General features: G+C 44.5%; 1 protein-coding gene and 1 pseudogene across 2 annotated transcripts; one reads left to right on the top strand and one right to left on the bottom strand.

Moving 5' to 3' along the window:
- Positions 1-667: 667 nt before the first annotated feature.
- On the bottom strand, positions 668-3,833 carry ETFALPHA (electron transfer flavoprotein alpha). Its single transcript, XM_048716778.2, has 8 exons — positions 3,677-3,833; positions 2,808-2,990; positions 2,433-2,644; positions 2,094-2,254; positions 1,573-1,731; positions 1,402-1,454; positions 1,107-1,247; positions 668-1,006 (listed from the first exon to the last, which is right to left on the bottom strand). The coding sequence occupies exons 1-8, from the start codon at positions 3,758-3,760 to the stop codon at positions 929-931; spliced, it is 1,071 nt and encodes a 356-aa protein (XP_048572735.1). The 5' UTR covers positions 3,761-3,833; the 3' UTR covers positions 668-928.
- Positions 3,834-10,552: 6,719 nt separating this feature from the next.
- Positions 10,553-14,189, top strand: LOC147976937 (uncharacterized; annotated as a pseudogene). Its single transcript, XR_015601742.1, has 2 exons — positions 10,553-11,200; positions 13,223-14,189. The product of XR_015601742.1 is annotated as an uncharacterized LOC147976937 (transcript).
- Positions 14,190-20,787: the final 6,598 nt, after the last annotated feature.

Here is a 20,787-nt window from a genome sequence, read left to right as displayed (position 1 = left end):
CCTGGACGCTTTAACTGAATTCATGGTCGTCTCGTCGTTCAATAGTACAAAGCAAGCTGTTTGAAACGTCTTATAAAACAAACGGAGGGAGTAGCTGTTTTACCCTTTTCTTTGGTGCGCACATCTACTCAGTACATGCTTATGTAGTTTTACGACAGTAAGTGGTCGAGATCTGATCTCTTATTTGTTACTCCTTTCGTTTCTAAATATTTGTCTTTCCAGAGATTTTAACAAATGACTACATACGGAGCAAAATGAGTGAATCTACATTTTATACATCTGTACATGATAGTTCATTTGAAATCTTTAAAAGACAAATATTTAGGAATCGGAGGGAGTATTAGCTACTTTTATTATGGGGCGGAGGAAGTATGTACTACCAGCCATTGTCGTCAGCTCTTGGCAGCCTATCATATCATAGCCTTGCACCCACACCTCGTAGACCTGCAGTTATTCGCCCCTACTACCATGCAAAATTTCTTATATAAGTCCTCGTGTGTGTGTGTGCGTATCATTTTGTGCACAGCGAGATGCATGTTAACCATACCACACAACCACAAACAATCTCCCTTTCGGAGCCTGCTCTTTGCATATCTGATTCCAAAGCCAGGTCCCCATGAATAAAATTCGTAGTACAAGTAACAAGCCTCTTGTAGTGAGTCAAATGTTGTACCAATAGCTGGATTAACCATGACTTCATTATTATTCACATGCACTCAATATTCTGGTGCATATATGTACAAAACTGGGGAGATGAGATTTCAAAAATGTCAACTGTGAACACATTCCTCCAGTTATGCTGCTTGCACACCGCTATCCAGCAAGGTGCTTATTAACCGGCCAACCATACAACAATGACACATTTCGACGAAAGCCCCTTCCACGCATTGACGAGGAACATGACGGATGATTGACACGCTCCCGACACTTATTTCTTGTCTGGGATCTTCTCCAGGAGCTCCTCAAGGACCTGGAACAGATCGCCAACGATCCCGTAATCCGCGACCTGTGCAGCAGAAACAAAAACCAGGGCGGGATCAATAACAGCGGTCGATATTTGGGGTTCGATGCTCCAAGCTCAGTCTGCAGGGGGAGCGGAGTTGAACCTGAAAGATTGGGGCGTCCATATCTTTGTTGACCGCCACGATGTACTTGGAATCTCTCATCCCCGCCAAGTGTTGTATCGCCCCTGAAACCCCGAAAGCAATGTAGACCTCAGGCGCAACGATCTTCCCGGTCTGCCCAACCTGCGGAGAAATCAGGGCGTTAAGATGATACATCAGATGGTAACCGACGGGAGGGATTGTATACCGAGTACATAAGCTAGGGACAAGATCAGAACATGAATCATTTAGTTGCCAGTATTTGGTTATGCCACTCTGATAGACTCGAGGAGCTTACTTGTAGTTCATTTGGCACATATCCTGCATCGACGGCAGCTCTGGTCGCACCCACTACACAAGGGGGAAAAAACGTAAAACCGTGTGCACAGGAATGGATTTTACACGAGGCCTGGCTTTCACAGGTTCAGTGTCACCTAGGTTCAATGGACAATCAAGTAAAAGCGCAAACCTGCGGCGCCAAGTTTCTCTGCCAGCTGCTCCAACAATTTGAAATTCTCGGCGCTCTTCAAACCTCTGCCTCCAGTGACTACCACGCGTGCATTTGCCAGGTCTGGCCGTTCTGTATCTTGGGATGTAAGATTCACCCATGAAGATTTCCTTGAGCTAGCTGCACACCGAAGGAAAGAGTTTAACAAATACGTGGCATCATTTATAGATCCGTAAAAGCATGTTTTGTAACAATAAATACAACCCGCAGATGCACGCACACACCAGTGACACTACCACCCACACACCCAAGCATGAGCGCCTGCTCAAGACTGAACTATGGACCGTAAACCATAATAAGTGCTTGGAAATGGAAATCTAGTAATACTCAAATCAGACCTTGAACTTTTTATTGCAGAAGTCAGAATATCGTCTTAATAGATCCAAGGTCCAAGAAAGGTAATGCAGAATTAACAATAACAACTCTATAAATAAAAAAAGGGTGTTGATAATAAAAGAATATGGCGAGGAAACTATACAAACCTTCACTGAGGAAAGAGAGATCAACCTGGGTTATAGGCGCAACTTTAGTTTCTGACATAGACTCGGCAGCTGGAGAAAATGATGTTGATCTAATACTCATCATACAAGGAGACTCCCCAGTATATCGTACAGTGCAGAGTGCATTTCCAGCATAGATTGGCCTTAAAAAAGAGTATGTATTAATCAAAATATGATATATATCATCGAGTTGGCTATGCTAAAACATCAAGGCATATGATGATTACCCTACGAATAAAAGCAAAGGTTGCTGTCCATCTTGTATTGTTGATGAATCACTACTGATAAAACAATACAAAACAGTGGAGTGGAGTATCGTACCTCACAAAGACCCGGGGCTCAGAGATTGCAGTGACGTCCGTGACAGGGGAGACATCTAGAAGAGCCGCGGCGCGTGGAAGCAAATTCTTCCCGAACGATGTCGAAGAGGCTATAACATGAGAGTATCCCCCTTTCTGCTGCACGGAGCGGAGCAGCTCGGCCCAAGGCTCGGCTAAAGGATGTGCAAATATGTCTGAATCTGCAACAAGAACCTGCAACGCAAGAGAGCCGACAGATAAACAAATGAACATCTGCTTCCTTTCTCGCCAAGTTCTCTTCACCCTCTCAGAAGTCAGAACTGAAATGGCAAAAGAAAAAGAAAGATGCAGTTATGCAAACACAGATACTAGCTGACTAGTCAGTAAGTAACAATACCTCATTGACCAATGGGTGGCTAGATGCAGCATGCTCGGCAGCCTTATGCAGAGTCGGTCCGGATCCACCGAGGAGAAGAGACACCTTATTCTCTTTGGCGATGGCCTCGGCGGCCGCCAGTGCGCTCAGAGACGAGGGCTTCACGAGCCCGCCTTCGTGCTCCGCTATGATCAGTGTGCTCACCTAGCAAGAAGGAGAACACCAGAGTCAAGCTGCGAGGGTCGTGGCCTGCGGCGGCGGATCCACCATGCAGGAGACACAGGGCAAACTAACGTTTTTTTAGGTGATGATGATGCTGAGGCAAGACTGAAATTCAATAATAATTCAGCAGAAGTAATGGCATAAGGTAGCTTCCACTCAGGTGATACAGACACAGAATGCAGCATTAGGAAGAGGCCGTAGCAGGCATGTACAGGATGGATACGAAGGAAATGAATTCATAGGATAGGACCCTGAACCTAGCACAGGTGAGGCAATAGCCTGAACCCAATCCAATCCAAGGAGGAGTGGAATGAATTGTACCACCACTGAACTCTGGTAATTCCATTCGCGTGTGAAAATCTTTACAAGATCAAGACGCAAATTCTTCTTCCTTTACTTATAGCATTCCCACGCTACTCTGGAGCGGAGTAGGCAGTCATGGAACTGAAACTGTCCGAGAAAGACAGAGAGACAGAGTTGGTTCGCCCCTCCTCCCCTCGCCTCGCCGCGGTCGTCGGGCTGGTCCGGCTGGCCACCACCACCACCACCACCGGTGCGTCCGTCATCGCCACGGTCGCCGGCTCTCGGACGGGGACGAGGCTCTACCTCGGAACCGGATCGGATCGAACGCGCGCGTAGGGAGGGGAGAAGGGGGAAAGGGGACTCACGAGCCTACGCAGCGTCCTCTCTGCCGCGCCGCCGGCGCCGGCTCTTCCCCGCCGGAGCGCTCCCGCCACCACCGCCGCCGCCATGAGCCTCCTCTCTCTCTCTCTCTCTCTCTCTCTCTCTCTCTCTCTCTCTCTGAGAAACGGGGCAATGCAGTGAGCAGAGATGTGCTCCGGGGGTGGAGTAGAAGAGTAGAGAGACGTCAAGCAACGGACTAACCAATCTGCGCACGTGTGCATCGCGGTCCAGATTTTACTGCCACGTCAGCCTACATATCTGATCCATTTCTGCATGGCTAATGGAAAATGGAAAAGCATCTCTCCGCGCACTCTGCAAAAGCTTCGAATGCACTTGTCTGTTTTAAAGAAAATGCATTCCAACTATGATATGCATTTCATTCATTTATTTATTTATTTATACCCGGTCATAATTTGGTATTTTGGAAATGCAATTGATGAATTTCAATGGTATTCCCACTTTCCAACGGTTTTTACTAGCACTTCTTTTCGCATAGGGTTCTCCAGAATCAAGATTCTCGAAAACTGCCCATAAAATTTGGTTCAGTTTTTTTGTAAGGGCATCTCCAACATCAATCCTTAAATCGCCTGCATATGTCTGGACCGCGTGGTCCGAACGTGTTGTGTCATCTAATGTTGGTCTGTATCGGTCTGTATAGCGGTCTGGACGCACTTTTTGCCACAATTCAGAGACAAACATGGGGGTCTTTGCGGGCGTACGGACAACACCCAGGCCCGCTTCTGACCCATCCCAAGATCCTCCTCACTCGCACGCACGCGTTCCTGCCACACGTGTGGCATGAAGTAACATGGTCCAAACGTCTCCTTTACCACCTATATTGCCACATCAAACAGGTGACATAAGCGAAATCTTTTTGGTTTCTCAGACTTAAAAATGTTTTATCTCTTAAGTAAAAGTTTCGTTTAAAAATCCGTCTCGATAAAATCTTCACAATTACATCTCATATTGATATGTTTCGATGACTTTTTTGTGCCAAATGTTGCCATGATATTTACACTATCATTGCCATAGAGTTTACACTAAAGTCGCCATGATATATTTCATCTATTTTTTTCTTCTAGATTTAAAACTACCGTTGTATTTTTAACTACTTTCCATGGCCAATTTTATTAATTGACCGTGGCAATTTTGGGTAATTAACCACGACAAATTTAATTCATGGGTCATGGCATTTTTTAGTAATTCGTCATGCCAAATTTAGTTTATAGACCGTGGCAATTTTATTATTTGTGACCATGAAAATTATTTTTTGTGACGCACCGACCCGCTCAAGCTTCGCCGCCGCAGACCTCCTGTCTCCAGCCTCAACTCTGGCCGTTGCATCGCCCTGAATAGACCAGAAACTTGCGGCGCCATTCTGCTTCCCTGACGATCTCGGTAAGCTTCTTTTCCCTGGTCATAGATCTGTTACTAGGGTTTTGTTGGTGTTCGTCGGAGTTCATGGATGTTTGTCACTGCCCTCCTTTCCTTTTTGTCCTAGATCCATAGATTAGACCCAAAAAAGCCAAGAAATCTTGTGCGGCCGCAGTTTCCGTGCCTATTAAAACATTAGAACATATCCCTACTGCGCCAGATTGCTTCTAGGGCTCCTCTGCTCTTCCTCCGTTATTTTGCAGATGAATTTATCTCCCTTTTTTTGAAAATGGTAGATCCAAATTTATACCGTCAATCTGCGGAACTTGTTTGTCCTGACACTTAGCAAATTACATCCTTGGTAGATCTTGAATGCCTCTAATCATGGCGGCTTACACCGCCGGTTTAGCTGGCTTATCCATATATCATTAGCCCTTGTTTAAGCCGCCGTGATAAACATGCACTGTAAACTTTAACTTGCAATCCCACCAACTAATTTAAGCCAGTGAATTGTTTTCTTTTAGGTTGCACTTTCACCATGCCGCCAAAGACGATGACAACTTGCAACTGGGTCCCTTCCATAGTCACCGAGAGCACTCTGAAAGATTTTTGTCACCGTTGGGTATTTACCTGAAACAAATGTCATGTCTTATCGTGCTCCTGACCCGGACGAAGAAAGACCGCAACCAAAGGACGGTGAGATCATTGTCTTCACCGACCATATGAACCGGGGCTTTACGCCGTCTGGCTCAAAATTCTTTAGAGATATCCTGCATTTCTTCAAGCTTCATCCACAGGATATTGGACCCAATTCCATATCCAACATCTGTAACTTCCAAGTTTTCTGTGAAGTTTATCTACAAGAAGAACCCACTGTTGAGTTCTTTAGAGAATACTTTTATTCAAACCGCCAGAATGAATACACCAACGGTCCCAGCTTGGAGCTTGGCGGGATCTCAATTCAGCGCGACGAGATGCCATCTTCCCTATAATAGTTTTACCGAGCCATCCTAAGGACTAGAATCAAACATGGTTCTATTGCCAGGACACCTCACCGTCTGATGAAAAACCGATGTCGGGTTACCGTGCAGAGCGTCTTGACACCACCTACAACCTCCCTGATAAACTGACTGCCGTCGAACGCAAGAAACTTATGCCAAAGATCAAAAAGGTTCAAGCTTTGCTGGGAAACGACTTAACTGGTGTTGACTTAGTCCGCTGCTGGGTCGCATGGCAGATCATCCCTCTAAGCCGCCGACCCGGCTTGATGTGTAATTATACCCTCTGCGCCATAGTCCTCTACGTTTGACCAAAGAGGCCATCGTTGAAATGGCGAGCACTCTTGTTAACAATAAATATGAAGATTGCAGCATCGTGGGTTTAAATCCTTTCTGCAAGCTTAACCCGGCTCCAGAGGTAAATCCTTTTAACTTCTTCTCCCTCAGCAGTTAAGTATTTGAACATATTTCAACATGTTATCCTTTCCCAGGCCAAATCTGATTTTTGGAAAGACAAATATGACCACGAGGCTGCCAAAAAAGCTAAAGCTGCTATGATAGCCGCCAAGAAGACCAACAGAAAATCTAGGAAGAAACAAACCGCTTCTGAATTACTCAAGCTGGACGACACCTCTGAGTCGGAGGTAGCTCTTGATTCTCTTGGTCAGTTTTTAACAACCTTATTGACACTGACTATTATCAGGGTGACACGGGAACCAGCCATGCAGTCGAAGACGAGCTAACTATTATTTCCTCCGCCTCAGAACCTTTACCAAGACAGAAACCTCAGCAGGTAATCCGGAAAGTAAGGTTTTCACACCCCTTGGCTTATTTAGATCCTCATTTTCTTTTGAAACGACAGCAACATGAGAGCCGCTGCCAGAGCCGGACCGGCGGAGATAACAATTTACTCTCTGGTTTACCAAAGACTCATCGGAAACGTCAAAATGAGGTTTCTTTCATCCTTGACCTTTTGCCCTTACCAATGAGTTTATTCTATTGCTCTCTTAACTGTGATTGCAATTTTGCAGGAGGTCTCTCGTTCTTCTGGTGATTCTTCCCAGACTCAACTACCGGCTTTCAAGACTGCCCCTGGGTAAGGATAACTGCCTCTCTGTCTGTTCCTTTATATCTTTGTCACCATGCTGACTCATCACAAATTTTCTTATAGTGGTCAAGCAAAGCCTAAAAAAGCAAAGGTGTCAAAACCGGCCGAGGATCCAAAAACTGTTGAATCTGAGCAGCCGCCTCTTGTACCAGAACAATCTGAAGCACCGGAGGATCTTGTTGTCAATATTCATCCGGTTTTTCCTGAGCCGTCTGTTGATGAAACCGCTCGTGATCTCTCAAATGTTGAACCGGCAAGCTCAGTTAAGCCGCCAGAGACCCATGGTGATGATATTTTGATTACTGGTTCCAGATTCATTGAGCCGGGGAACCCAACTGTGCTGGCAAAACACTCCGCCAAGCAAGAAGTTATGGAGAGACAGAGAGTGAGGTCTGACGTTTCTCATTATGCTCACCTGAGTATAAGCAATGTGCTATCTGGCTATCTCAGTCAAGCGCACTCCAATCGAGACTCAGAAATTGACATGGTCAAACAGATTCAGCAGAAATATGAGGTACTGAAGGAAATATGCCCTAGAGGCAATAATAAAGTTATTATTTATTTCCTTATATCATGATAAATGTTTATTATTCATGCTAGAATTGTATTAACCGGAAACATAATACATGTGTGAATACATAGACAAACAGAGTGTCACTAGTATGCCTCTACTTGACTAGCTCGTTGATCAAAGATAGTTATGTTTCCTAACCATAGACATGAGTTGTCATTTGATTAACGGGATCACATCATTAGGAGAATGATGTGATTGACTTGACCCATTCCGTTAGCTTAGCACTTGATCGTTTAGTTTGTTGCTATTGCTTTCTTCATGACTTACACATGTTCCTATTACTATGAGATTATGCAACTCCCATTTACCGTAGGAACACTTTGTGTGCCACCAAACGTCACAAAGTAACTGGGTGATTATAAAGGTGCTCTATAGGTGTCTCCAAAGATACTTGTTGGGTTGGCGTATTTCGAGATTAGGATTTGTCAATCCGATTGTCGGAGAGGTATCTCTGGGCCCACTCGGTAATGCACATCACTATAAGCCTTGCAAGCATTGCAACTAATGAGTTAGTTGCAGGATGATGTATTACGGAATGAGTAAAGAGACTTGCCGGTAACGAGATTGAACTAGGTATTGAGATACCGACGATCGAATCTCGGGCAAGTAACATACCGATGACAAAGGGAACAACGTATGTTGTTATGCAGTTTGACCGATAAAGATCTTCGTAGAATATGTAGGAGCCAATATGGGCATCCAGGTCCCGCTATTGGTTATTGACCAGAGAGGTGTCTCGGTCATGTCTACATAGTTCTCGAACCCGTAGGGTCCGCACGCTTAACGTTCGTTGACAATATAGTACTATGAGTTATGTATGTTGGTGACCGAATGTTGTTCGGAGTCCTGGATGAGATCACATACATGACGAGGAGCTCCGGAATGGTCCGGAGGTAAAGATTAATATATTGGATGATATGGTTTGGCCAAGGGGTCATGCCCATGGGGCTATAAGTCGGTGCAAAAGGAGTTTTGCGGAGGCCAGGGGGCCAAACGCCGGAGACCCTGGCGTCTGGCCCTGGGCCAGATGCCGAGGCCCATGGCGTCTGGGCCAGACGCCAAGGATTGTGGCGTTTGGTCCTGGAGTCCGAGTGGGACTCTTGCCTTCCGGGCAAAACCGACTTTGAGGAGGCTTTTGCTCCAAGTTTCGACCCCAGGGTTCAACAAATATAAATAGAGGGGCAGGGCTAGCACCAAAGACACATCAAGAAACACCAAGCCGTGTGCCGGCAACCCCGTCCCCTCTAGTTTGTCCTCCGTCATAGTTTTCGTAGTGCTTAGGCGAAGCCCTGCGGAGATTGTTCTTCACCAACACCGTCACCATGCCGTCGTGCTGCCGGAACTCATCTACTACTTCGTCCCTCTTGCTGGATCGAGAAGGCGAGGACATCACCGAGCCAAACGTGTGCAGAACTCGGAGGTGCCGTGCTTTCAGTACTTGGATCGGTCGGATCGTGAAGACGTATGACTACATCAACCGCGTTCATATAACGCTTCCGCAAACGGTCTATAAGGGTATGTAGACAACACTCTCCCCTCTCGTTGCTATGCATCACCATGATCCTGCATGTGCATAGGATTTTTTTTGAAATTACTACGTTCCCCAACAGTGGCATCCGAGCCAGATTTTATGCGTAGATGTCATATGCACGAGTAGAACACAAGTGAGTTGTGGGCGATATAAGTCATACTGCTTACCAGCATGTCATACTTTGGTTCGGCGGTATTGTTGGATGAAGCGGCCTGGACCGACATTACGCGTACGCTTACGCGAGACTGGTTCTACCGACGTGCTTTGCACACAGGTGGCTGGCGGGTGTCAGTTTCTCCAACTTTAGTTGAACCGAGTGTGGCTACGCCCGGTCCTTGCGAAGGTTAAAACAGCACCAACTTGACAAACTATCGTTGTGGTTTTGATGCATAGGTAAGAACGGTTCTTGCTAAGCCTGTAGCAGCCACGTAAAATTTGCAACAACAAAGTAGAGGACGTCTAACTTGTTTTTGCAGGGCATGTTGTGACGTGATATGGTCAAGACATGACGCTAAATTTTATTGTATGAGATGATCATGTTTTGTAACCGAGTTATCGGCAACTGGCAGGAGCCATATGGTTGTCGCTTTATTGTATGCAATGCAATCGCCCTGTAATGCTTTACTTTATCACTAAGCGGTAGCGATAGTCGTAGAAGCATAAGATTGGCGAGACGACAACGATGCTACGATGGAGATCAAGATGTCGCGCCGGTGACGATGGTGATCATGAAGGTGCTTCGGAGATGGATATCACAAGCACAAGAAGATGATGGCCATATCATATCACTTATATTGATTGTATGTGATGTTTATCTTTTATGCATCTTATCTTGCTTTGATTGACGGTAGCATTATAAGATGATCTCTCATTAAATTATCAAGGTATAAGTGTTCTCCCTGAGTATGGACCGTTGCGAAAGTTCTTCATGTTGAGACACCATGTAATGATCGGGTGTGATAGGCTCTACGTTCAAATACACGGGTGCAAAACAGTTGCACACACGGAATACTCAGGTTGAACTTGACGAGCCTAGCATATAACAAATATGGCCTTGAAACACGGAGACCGAAAGGTCGAGCGTGAATCATATAGTAGATATGATCAACATAGTGATGTTCACCATTGAAACTACTCCATCTCACGTGATGATCGGACATGGTTTAGTTGATTTGGATCACGTGATCACTTAGAGGATTAGAGGGATATCTATCTAAGTGGGAGTTCTTAAGTAATACTCCCTCCGTCCGGGAAAAGTTGTCCGCGTGGCGATTTTACAAAAAAAACCTCCCCAAACTTCCGACACAACCCGCACTCCTCATCTTCTCCAGTCGATGCTCCGCCACTCCGACACAGGCGCATGGACGCCGGAGCTCCCCTGCGCCGCGCTGCTCCACTGCTCTCTCACGCGTCCTCCGCCGCCGCCGCAGATCCCTCCTCCGCCGCTCCCTTTTGCCTCGCGTAGCTCCGCTGCCTCCCTTGCCTGCCTCCCGAATCTCCCCTCTTTCACCCCAAAAAATGTTTCTTCTTCCTCCCGCCGTGTCTCTTGCTCGCGCCCACCCCTCCCTCCTAGCGTTGATGGAAGAAGCATGGCCAGCCCTCGGCCTGGCGGCCGGCGACGCTGCCTTCCGGCCCCCGCCTCCCCCCGGCACCATCGCCCCGACCCCCGTGGCGTGGGGCGCGGCCGCGACGGCGTAGCGGGAGACGGTGGCCAAGGAGTCGTCCGCGCAGGCGGTAAGCCGGATCGTGTCCAGCTGCGCCAACTCGAGCGGCCTGGCCGTGGCCGTCGCTGACGCCAACGCCTCCACCGCGGGCCGGCTGGTCACTATGCCCGAGGTCCTCGAGGAGGTGCGCAACGCCGCAGCGCGCCGGAGGCTCGCGCTCCTGCCCACCCCCGTCGAGCCCGCCCCTGAGTTCCTCAAGGTCGAATGTTTGCTTTAGCTGCCCAGACCTCGTACTGCTGTTTTCATTTGCTGAATAGAGCTTAAGCTCTGCACTTTCATGGACTGAAGTTCATTTTACTCATTGAATTATTTACCATGTCATAGATTTCCATTCTCTGCTCTCTATTATCGCTTGATGCTCTCTGCATTGCTGTATTCAGAAATGTTCACTAGATTTAGAAGACAGAGCCAACACCTTCATGGAGTAGAATCCCTGCTCTGGTTTACTGTAGAAATGTTGATTCAGAAATGTTGTGACATGTTCAGACTGAATTAGTAATTCAGAAATGTTCAGTGTAAAAATTCAGAATGTTTTACACAAAGTTTGTCTCCTAGATTTTGGATTCATGATGTTTTTGAAAAGGACATGCCTCTTTGACTGAAATTCTGTGGACACTTTCCAAGATAATTTTTGTTTGCTGCAAACAGTAAAAATATTCAGCAAAATCTTGTTTTGGATTCATGATGTTTTTTCTTGCTCTACTCCTTGCTGCTTAAATTCTTGCTTGCTCTAATGTGTCCAGTATAATATGTTTGCTTGCAAGAAGTAGTACTCCGAAATTGTAAAATTCAGAAGCCTGTATTTCCAGCTTACAAATTTAGGACTATGTGAATAAAATGCTTTCAACTAAGAAGATAATCCGTCTTCCCATCTCCCTGCTCACTGCTAGCAAGAGTAGAAGAAGAAGAATTCCAAATAAATCCAAGATTGTTTGTGTTCAAGTTTAAAATGAATATGGACAGATTTGGAATCATGTTTAAAAAATGGACAAATGCAGTTACTGTAGCTCCCTAGGCTCAATGCTTTCATTGATGAGAAGAATCATCTAGCCAATTCCTCTCGACTGTAATTCAAATAATTCCAACTTAATTCAAATACACATGACATGCACATATACACAAGACATACACATGACACATGACACAAGACATACACCTTGCTGAGCTTGTTCTTCTTGTTGAGCTTCATCTTCCTCTTCCGGGATCAAGTTGCTTGCTTTGTAAAGTGTTCTAGACATCAGGGTAGGAGTTAACTGAATTTATACTATTGATAACCAAATATGGAGGAAGAATGTGCTAACTGAATTTACACTAAGGGAAGCAATCCAGTGCTAGAAAAACAAAATTGTCATTTACACTCGATTGAATTTACAGTATACCGAATTTGAGTACTTATAGAAAATTGCTGCTGTTGTCAAATTACTCTACTCTCCACAGTAATGATTTCACTATCCTAATGGTTTATACTGCTGTGAAAACTACTCCATACACACACTGTCAAAACTGACAAGATGGTGGTGGAGGTGGGAATAAATGTCCCACAACATCTGCTGGAGTAGAAAATAAATGTGTGTAGTTTGTTCCACAGCAACTACACACACTGGAGTCACTACTGTTGTGTAAATTTTGAACTAACTCAAGAAAGTGAGGTAGAAAATTTAGTACAAGATCACTGAAATTTTGAAAATTCAGTTTCGAAGCTTCAGTGCATCTCAAGTCTGATTGCCACTAAATTGAGTACAAGATCTCTGAAATTTTGTTTGAAGCTTCAGTGTAAATATTCTATTTTCAGAGTATAAGATCACTGAATACAGTTTCTTCGGGGTCCTATTTTTCATTGTAAATGTTCTATTTTCAGTGTAAATATTCTCTGTAATGGAGTATTGCTTGTCAAATCAGTGTGTAGAAATTTTAGGCCATGTCTAGAAATTATGTTAGTCCAACAATATCCAACTTAATCCACAGTAACAGTAGATCAGAAATTGCTTCTACTCTAGGTGAGATTCAGTTAACTGATGAACATTGGACATTGGGGGACACATTCAGTTAATTTCTGTGTTAACTGAATCTTTTTTGCAACATTTCTGTAGAGTACATGATGCATCTTTGGTGTTTTTACATCAGAACAGAAATGTGATTTTAAGGCTAATGCATCTTTGTACAGTCTTTGTCCTGGATTATTTCTCTAGCTTTGTATCCACTGACTGAATTTCATCTACAGCTTGAGAACCAGAGTAACTACTGTACTAAGAACATCAAATTCAGACTCACAGCAGCAAATTGAACAACACCAGTAGCACAGGAGGGAGTGGCAGCAGAGGCGAGCCAGGGGAAAAGGCAAAAACAGCATCGGAGGTCCACGGCGTCGGCGTTGCCCACCAGTAGCAGTGTCAGAGGCGGGAGTGGCTGGAGTTGTCCACGGCGCCGGCGGCTGAAGATGATAAAATCGGAGGTGCAGGTGGGCGGCGAAGGTGGGCGAACGTTGGCGGCGATCGTGGGCGGCGAGCTTCAACGGGCCCGGCGGCGTAGCTCGAGGCGGGCGCCGGCGCAGGTCGCCTTCATGGCGGGCGGTGCAGGTGGGAAGCCGCGGTGTGGGTCCAAGCAAGTGGCGGCGCTGTTGTTGGTCACGCGCTGGGACGCGGCGCTGGCGTTGGTCGCGGTGCAGGTCTAGGCAGCCGGCGGCGCCCTGGTGGGTGGGTAGCCGGCGATGGCTGCAAGGCGCGGGCGACGGGGAAGGAGGAAGGAAGGAGATGGAGTTATTCGTGACGTGTTTAAAACTCTGTGGGTTTTTTGAAAAAAAACAAATACACTGTCCCGTGGACAACTTTTCCCGGACGGAGGAAGTATGATTAACTGAACTTAAATTTATCATGATCTTAGTCCTGTTAGTATTAGCATATCTATGTTGTAGATCAATAGCCCGCGTTTAGCTCCCCTGTTTTATTTTTGATATGTTCCTAGAGTAAACTAAGTTGAAATATGTTAGTAGCAATGCTGCGGATTGGATCCGTGATCTGAGATTTATCCTCATTGCTGCACAGAAGAATTATATCCTTGATGCACCGCTAGGTGACAAACCTATTGCAGGAGCAGATGCAGATGTTATGAACGTTTGGCTAGCTCAATATGATGACTACTTAATAGTTTAGTGCACCATGCTTAAACGGCTTCGAATCGGGACTTCAAAGACGTTTTGAACGTCATGGACCATATGAGATGTTCCAGGAGTTCAAGTTAATATTTCAAGCAAATACCCGAGTTGAGAGATATGAAGTCTCCAACAAGTTCTATAGCTAAAAGATGGAGGAGAATAGCTCAAGCAGTGAGCATGTGCTCAGATTGTCTGGGTACTACAATCGCTTGAATCAAGTGGGAGTTAATATTTTAGATAAAATAGTGATTGACAGAATTCTCTAGTCACCATCACCAAGTTAGTAGAACTTCGTGATGAACTATAATATGCAAGGGATAACGGAAACGATTCCCAAGCTCTTCGTGATGCTGAAATTGACGAAGGTAGAAATCAAGAAAAACATCAAGTGTTGATGGTAAACAAAACCACTAGTTTCAAGTAAAGGGACAAAGGGAAGAAAGGGGAACTTCAAGAAAAACGGCAAGCAAGTTGCTGCTCAAGTGAAAAACCCAAGTCTAAACCTAAGCCTGAAACTAAGTGCTTCTACTGCAAAGGAACTGGTCACTGGAAGCGGAACTACCCAAGCAATTGGCGGATAAGAAGGATGGCAAAGTGAACATAGGTATATTTGATATACATGTTATTGATGTGTACTTTACTAGTGTTTATAGCAACCCCTCGGTATTTGATACTAGTTCAGTTGCTAAGAATAGTAACTCGAAACAGGAGTTGCAAAATGAACAGAGACTAGTTAAGGGTGAAGTGACGATGTGTATTGGAAATGGTTCCAAGATTGATATGATCATCATCGCACATTCCCTATACTTTCCGGATTAGTGTTAAACCTAAAATAAATGTTATTTTGTGTTTGCATTGAGCATGAATATGATTGGATCATGTTTATTGCAATATGGTTATTCATGTAAGTTGGAGAATAATTGTTGTTCTGTTTACATGAATAAACCTTCTATGGTCATACACCCAACAAAAATGGTTTGTTGGATCTCGATCGTGGTGATACACATTTTCATAATATTGAAGCCAAAAGATGCAAAGTTAATAATGATAGTGCAACTTATTTATGGCACTGCCGTTTAGGTCATATTGGTGTAAAGCGCATGAAGAAAATCCATGCTGATGGGCTTTTGGAATCACTTGATTATGAATCAGTTGATGCTTGCGAACCATACCTCATGGGCAAGATGACTAAGACTCCGTTCTCCGGAACAATGGAGTGAGTAACAGATTTGTTGGAAATCATACATACTGATGTATGTGGTCTGATGAATATTGAGGCTCATGGCAGGTATCATTATTTTCTGATCTTCACAGATGATTTGAGCAGATATGAGTATATCTACTTGATGAAACACAAGTCTGAAACATTTGAAAAGTTTAAAGAATTTCGGAGTGAAGTGGAGAATCGTCGTAATAAAAATAAAAGTTTCTACGATATGATAGCAGAAGTAAAATATTTGAGTTACGAGTTTGGCCTTCAGTTAAAACAATGTGAAATAGTTTCACTACTCATGCCACCTGGAACACTACAACGTAATGGTGTGTCCAAACGTCATAACCGTACTGTATTTGATATAGTGCAATCTATGATGTCTCTTACCGATTTACCACTATTGATTTGGGGTTATGCATTAGAGTCAGCTGCATTCATGTTAAATAGGGCACCATCTAAATCTGTTGAGATGACACCGTATGAACTATGGTTTGGCAAGAAACCTAAGCTGTCGTTTCTTAAAGTTTGAGGTTGCAATGCTTATGTGAAAAAGTTTCAACCTGATAAGCTCAAACCCAAATCAGAGAAGTGCGTCTTCATAGGATACCCAAAATAAAAATGTTGGGTACACCGTCTATCATAGATCCGAAGGCAAGATATTCATTGCTGAGAATGGATCCTTTCTAGGGAAGGAGTTTCTCTCGAAAGAAGTGAGTGGGAGGAAAGTAGAACTTGATGAGGTAACTGTACCTGCTCCCTTATTGGAAAGTAGTTCATCATAGAAATCTGTTCCTGTGACTACTACACCAATTAGTGAGGAAACTAATGATGATGATCATGTAACTTCAGATCAAGTTACTACCGAACCTCGTAGGTAAGCCAGAGTGAGATCCACACCAGAGTGGTATGGTAATCCTGTTCTGGGGGTCATGTTACTTGACTATGACGAACCTACGAACTATGAGGAAGCGATGATGAGCCCAGATTCCACGAAATGGCTTGAGGCCATGAAATCTGAGATGACATCCATGTATGAGAACAAAGTATGGACTTTGATTGACTTGCCCAATGATTGGCGAGCCATTAATATTAAATGGATCTTCAAGAGGAAGACGGACACTTATAGTAGTGTTACTATCTGCAAAGCTAGAATTGTCGCAAAAAGGTTTTCGACAAGTTCAAGGTGTTGACTACGATGAGAGCTTCTCACTCGTATCTATGCTTAAGTCTGTCCGAATCATGTTAGCAATTGCCACATTTTATGAAATCTGGCAAATGGATAAACAAAATTACATTCCTTAATGGATTTATTAAAGAAGAGTTGTATATGATGCAATAAGAAAGTTGCCAATCCTAAAGGTGCTAACAAAATATGCAAGCTCTAGCGATCCATCTATGGACTGGTGCAAGCATCTCGGAGTTGGAATATACGCTTTGATGAGTTGATCAAAGCATCTAGTTTTATACAGACTTGCGGTGAAGCCTGTATTTACAAGAAAGTGAGTGGGAGCACTACAACATTTCTGATAAGTATATGTGAATGACATATTGTTGACCGGAGATAATGTAGAATTATTCTGCAAAGCATAAAGGAGTGTTTGAAAGGAGTTTTTCAAAGAAAGACCTCGGTGAAGCTGCTTACATATTGAGCATCAAGATCTATAGAGATAGATCAAGACACTTGATAAGTTTTTCAATGAGTACATACCTTGACAAGATTTTGAAGTAGTTTAAAATGGAACAGTCAAAGAAGGAGTTCTTGCCTGTGTTACAAGGTGTGAAGTTGAGTAAGACTCAAAACCCGACCACGGCAGAAGATAGAGAGAGAATGAAAGTCATTCCCTATGCCTTAGCCATAGGTTCTATAAAGTATGCCATGCTGTGTACCAGACCTATTGTATACCCTGCCCTGAGTTTGGCAAGGGAGTACAATAGTGATCTAGGAGTAGATCACTGGACATTGGTCAAAATTATCCTTAGTGGAATAAGGATATGTTTCTCGATTATGGAGGTGAGAAAAGGTTCATCGTAAAGGGTTACGTCGATGCAAGTTTTGACACTAATCCAGATGACTCAAAGTCTCAATCTGGATACATATTGAAAGTGGGAGCAATTAGCTAGAGTAGCTCCATGCAGAGCATTGTTGACATAGAAATTTGCAAAATACATACGGATCTGAATGTGGCAGACCCGTTGACTAAACTTCCCTCACAAGCAAAACATGATCACACCTTAGTACTCTTTGGGTATTAATCATATAGCGATGTGAACTAGATTATTGACTCTAGTAAACCCTTTGGGTGTTGGTCACATGACGATGCGAACTATGGGTGTTAATCACATGATGATGTGAACTATTGATGTTAAATCACATGGCGGTGTGAACTAGATTATTGACTCTAGTGCAAGTGGGAGACTGAAGGAAATATGCCCTAGAGGCAATAATAAAGGTATTATTTATTTCCTTATATGATGATAAATGTTTATTATTCATGCTAGAATTGTATTAACCGGAAACATAATACATGTGTGAATACATAGACAAACAAAGTGTCACTAGTATGCCTCTACTTGACTAGCTCGTTGATCAAAGATGGTTATGTTTCCTAACCATAGACATGAGTTGTCATTTGATTAATGGGATCACATCATTAGGAGAATGATGTGATTGACTTGACCCATTCCGTTAGCTTAGCACTTGATCGTTTAGTTTGTTGCTATTGCTTTCTTCATGACTTATACATGTTCCTATGACTATGAGATTATGCAACTCCCGTTTGCCGGAGGAACACTTTGTGTGCCACCAAACGTCACAACATAACTGGGTGATTATAAAGGTGCTCTACAGGTGTCTCCAAAGGTACTTGTTGGGTTGGCGTATTTCGAGATTAGGATTTGTCACTCCGATTGTCGGAGAGGTATCTCTGGGCCCACTCGGTAATGCACATCACTATAAGCCTTGCAAGCATTGCAACTAATGAGTTAGTTGCGGGATGATGTATTATAGAACGAGTAAATAGACTTGCCGGTAACGAGATTGAACTAGGTATTGAGATACCGACGATCGAATCTCGGGCAAGTAACATACCAATGACAAAGGGAACAACGTATGTTGTTATGCGGTCTGACCGATAAAGATCTTCGTAGAATATGTAGGAGCCAATATGGGCATCCAGGTCCCGCTATTGGTTATTGACCAGAGAGGTGTCTTGGTCATGTCTACATAGTTCTCGAACCCGTAGGGTCCGCACGCTTAACGTTCGTTGACGATATAGTACTATGAGTTATGTATGTTGGTGACCGAATGTTGTTCGGAGTCCCGGATGAGATCACGGACATGACGAGGAGCTCTGGAATGGTCCGGAGGTAAAGATTAATATATTGGATGATATGGTTTGGCCAAGGGGTCAGGCCCATGGGGCTATAAGTCGGTGCAAAAGGAGTTTTGCGGAGGCTAGGGGGCCAAACGCCGGAGACCCTGGCGTCTGGCCATGGGCCAGACGCCGAGGCCCATGGCGTCTGGGCCAGACACCAAGGATTGTGGAGTTTGGTCCTGGAGTCCGAGTGGGACTCTTGCCTTTCAGGCAAAACCGACTTTGAGGAGGCTTTTGCTCCAAGTTTCGACCCCAGGGCTCAACATATAAATAGAGGGGCAGGGCTAGCACCAAAGACACATCAAGAAACACCAAGCCGTGTGCTGGCAACCCTGTCCCCTCTAGTTTGTCCTCCGTCATAGTTTTCGTAGTGCTTAGGCGAAGCCCTGCGGAGATTGTTCATCACCAACACCGTCACCACGCCTTCGTGCTGCCGGAACTCATCTACTACTTCGTCCCTCTTGCTGGATCGAGAAGGCGAGGACGTCACCGAGCCGAACGTGTGCAGAACTCGGAGGTGCCGTGCTTTCGGTACTTGGATCAGTCGGATCGTGAAGACGTACGACTACATCAACCGCGTTGATATAACGCTTCCGCAAACGGTCTACAAGGGTATGTACACAACACTCTCCCCCCTCGTTGCTATGCATCACATGATCCTGCGTGTGTGTAGGAATTTTTTTGAAATTACTACGTTCCCCAACAGGTACATTCCCCGACTTTCATGAATTATATACTCTACCAGCCCCCAAGTCTTTTGATTATGATAAACTTGAATGATATGTAGACTTGAAACATTTATAAGCTTCCGTTCTAGTCTTCCTTCAAGTCCGATTTAAAAACTTTAAACCAGATTTTTGTAACAATGTACTTCTGCATGTCTAGTCCCCAAGGGCCGGTTTAATCAGCATGACTGAACCGGTCATTATAGACAAAACAATACACTACTTCGTATCCCTCATGTATTAGCTGAAACTGTTGACAGCTTAACCGGCTCATAGAAAGAATTTTGAGCAACATGCATTAGCCCCCAAGTGCCAAGTGTTGTTACTTGTAAAACACTTGGGACTTTTCAGAAGAGAAAAAATTGCTTTGGCAGACATTAGCCCCCAAGTGCCAAGTGTGCTTGCTTGGCAAAGTGCTTGGGACTTTAATTGTTGTAATCCTCTTTTGAACATACTTTGACATACCTGTGCTGCCTGCAGTCTGCTATAGCTGATTTGGATACACAACTGCATGAGACGAAGACCCGGCTGGCGGCTCAGGAAAAGGAGACCCAAAAGGCTGAATCCAAATTGCAGGCTAGTGTGTCTGAAACAGAGAAACTGAAGACCAACCTCAGTGTAGAAAAGGATGCTTGGGCCAATGAAAAAACTGCCTTGATCCATCGTGCCGAAAAAGCTGAGGCGGCTCTGGAAAAAGTTACCACTGAACTCACCGTCTTAAAGAACCGTGTGTCTCAGATGGTCTCCACCATCTTTGGTAAGTCATGTTATTAATTATTCAAAGTGAATCCTTGTCATCATAACATAAGCCGCTGCTTCACTCATTGTATAATCTGCACAGGTCCCAGGAGCAGCAATTTGAGCAAAGATCCGTTGATAAAGCCGAAGGCGGTTTACACCCTCGTGGAGCAATTGTACACCGGAGCTCAACGGATTCTTGCTACTATCTCCCCAGTGAACCAAGAGCCAAACTTATTGAGCGACGTCTTGAAAAAGCTGTCTGTCTTCCCTGTAGGTTCCAAGAAATCAAGCGATCCTGCGGTAGAGCCGGAGCTGTGTCGACTTTAAGCCGCTCTAAAGCCTGGATGCCAGAGCTAGACCCGGCTGATATAATGAAAGGATATCCTAGTCTCAAGGAAGATGGAACACCTTTTGACCAACAAGATTTTGCTGCCTGCGTTAAGGAAATTCGCCCATGTGCTACAATCCTTGGCAATGAGACCGAACTTGACAAATATCAGCCGTGTTTTGATATTGAAAATAAGAGACTAGCAACTCCTGCATACAAAGTGATGGATTTAATCCCACCGAACCGCAAGCACA

This window comes from Triticum urartu, chromosome 4A (assembly GCF_056163025.1).
Source record: "Triticum urartu cultivar PI428250 chromosome 4A, HENAU_Tu73, whole genome shotgun sequence".
NCBI lineage: Eukaryota > Viridiplantae > Streptophyta > Magnoliopsida > Poales > Poaceae > Triticum > Triticum urartu.
The sequence above is the reverse complement of the archived record's forward strand: the minus strand, read 5'-3'. Positions and strand labels throughout refer to the sequence as shown.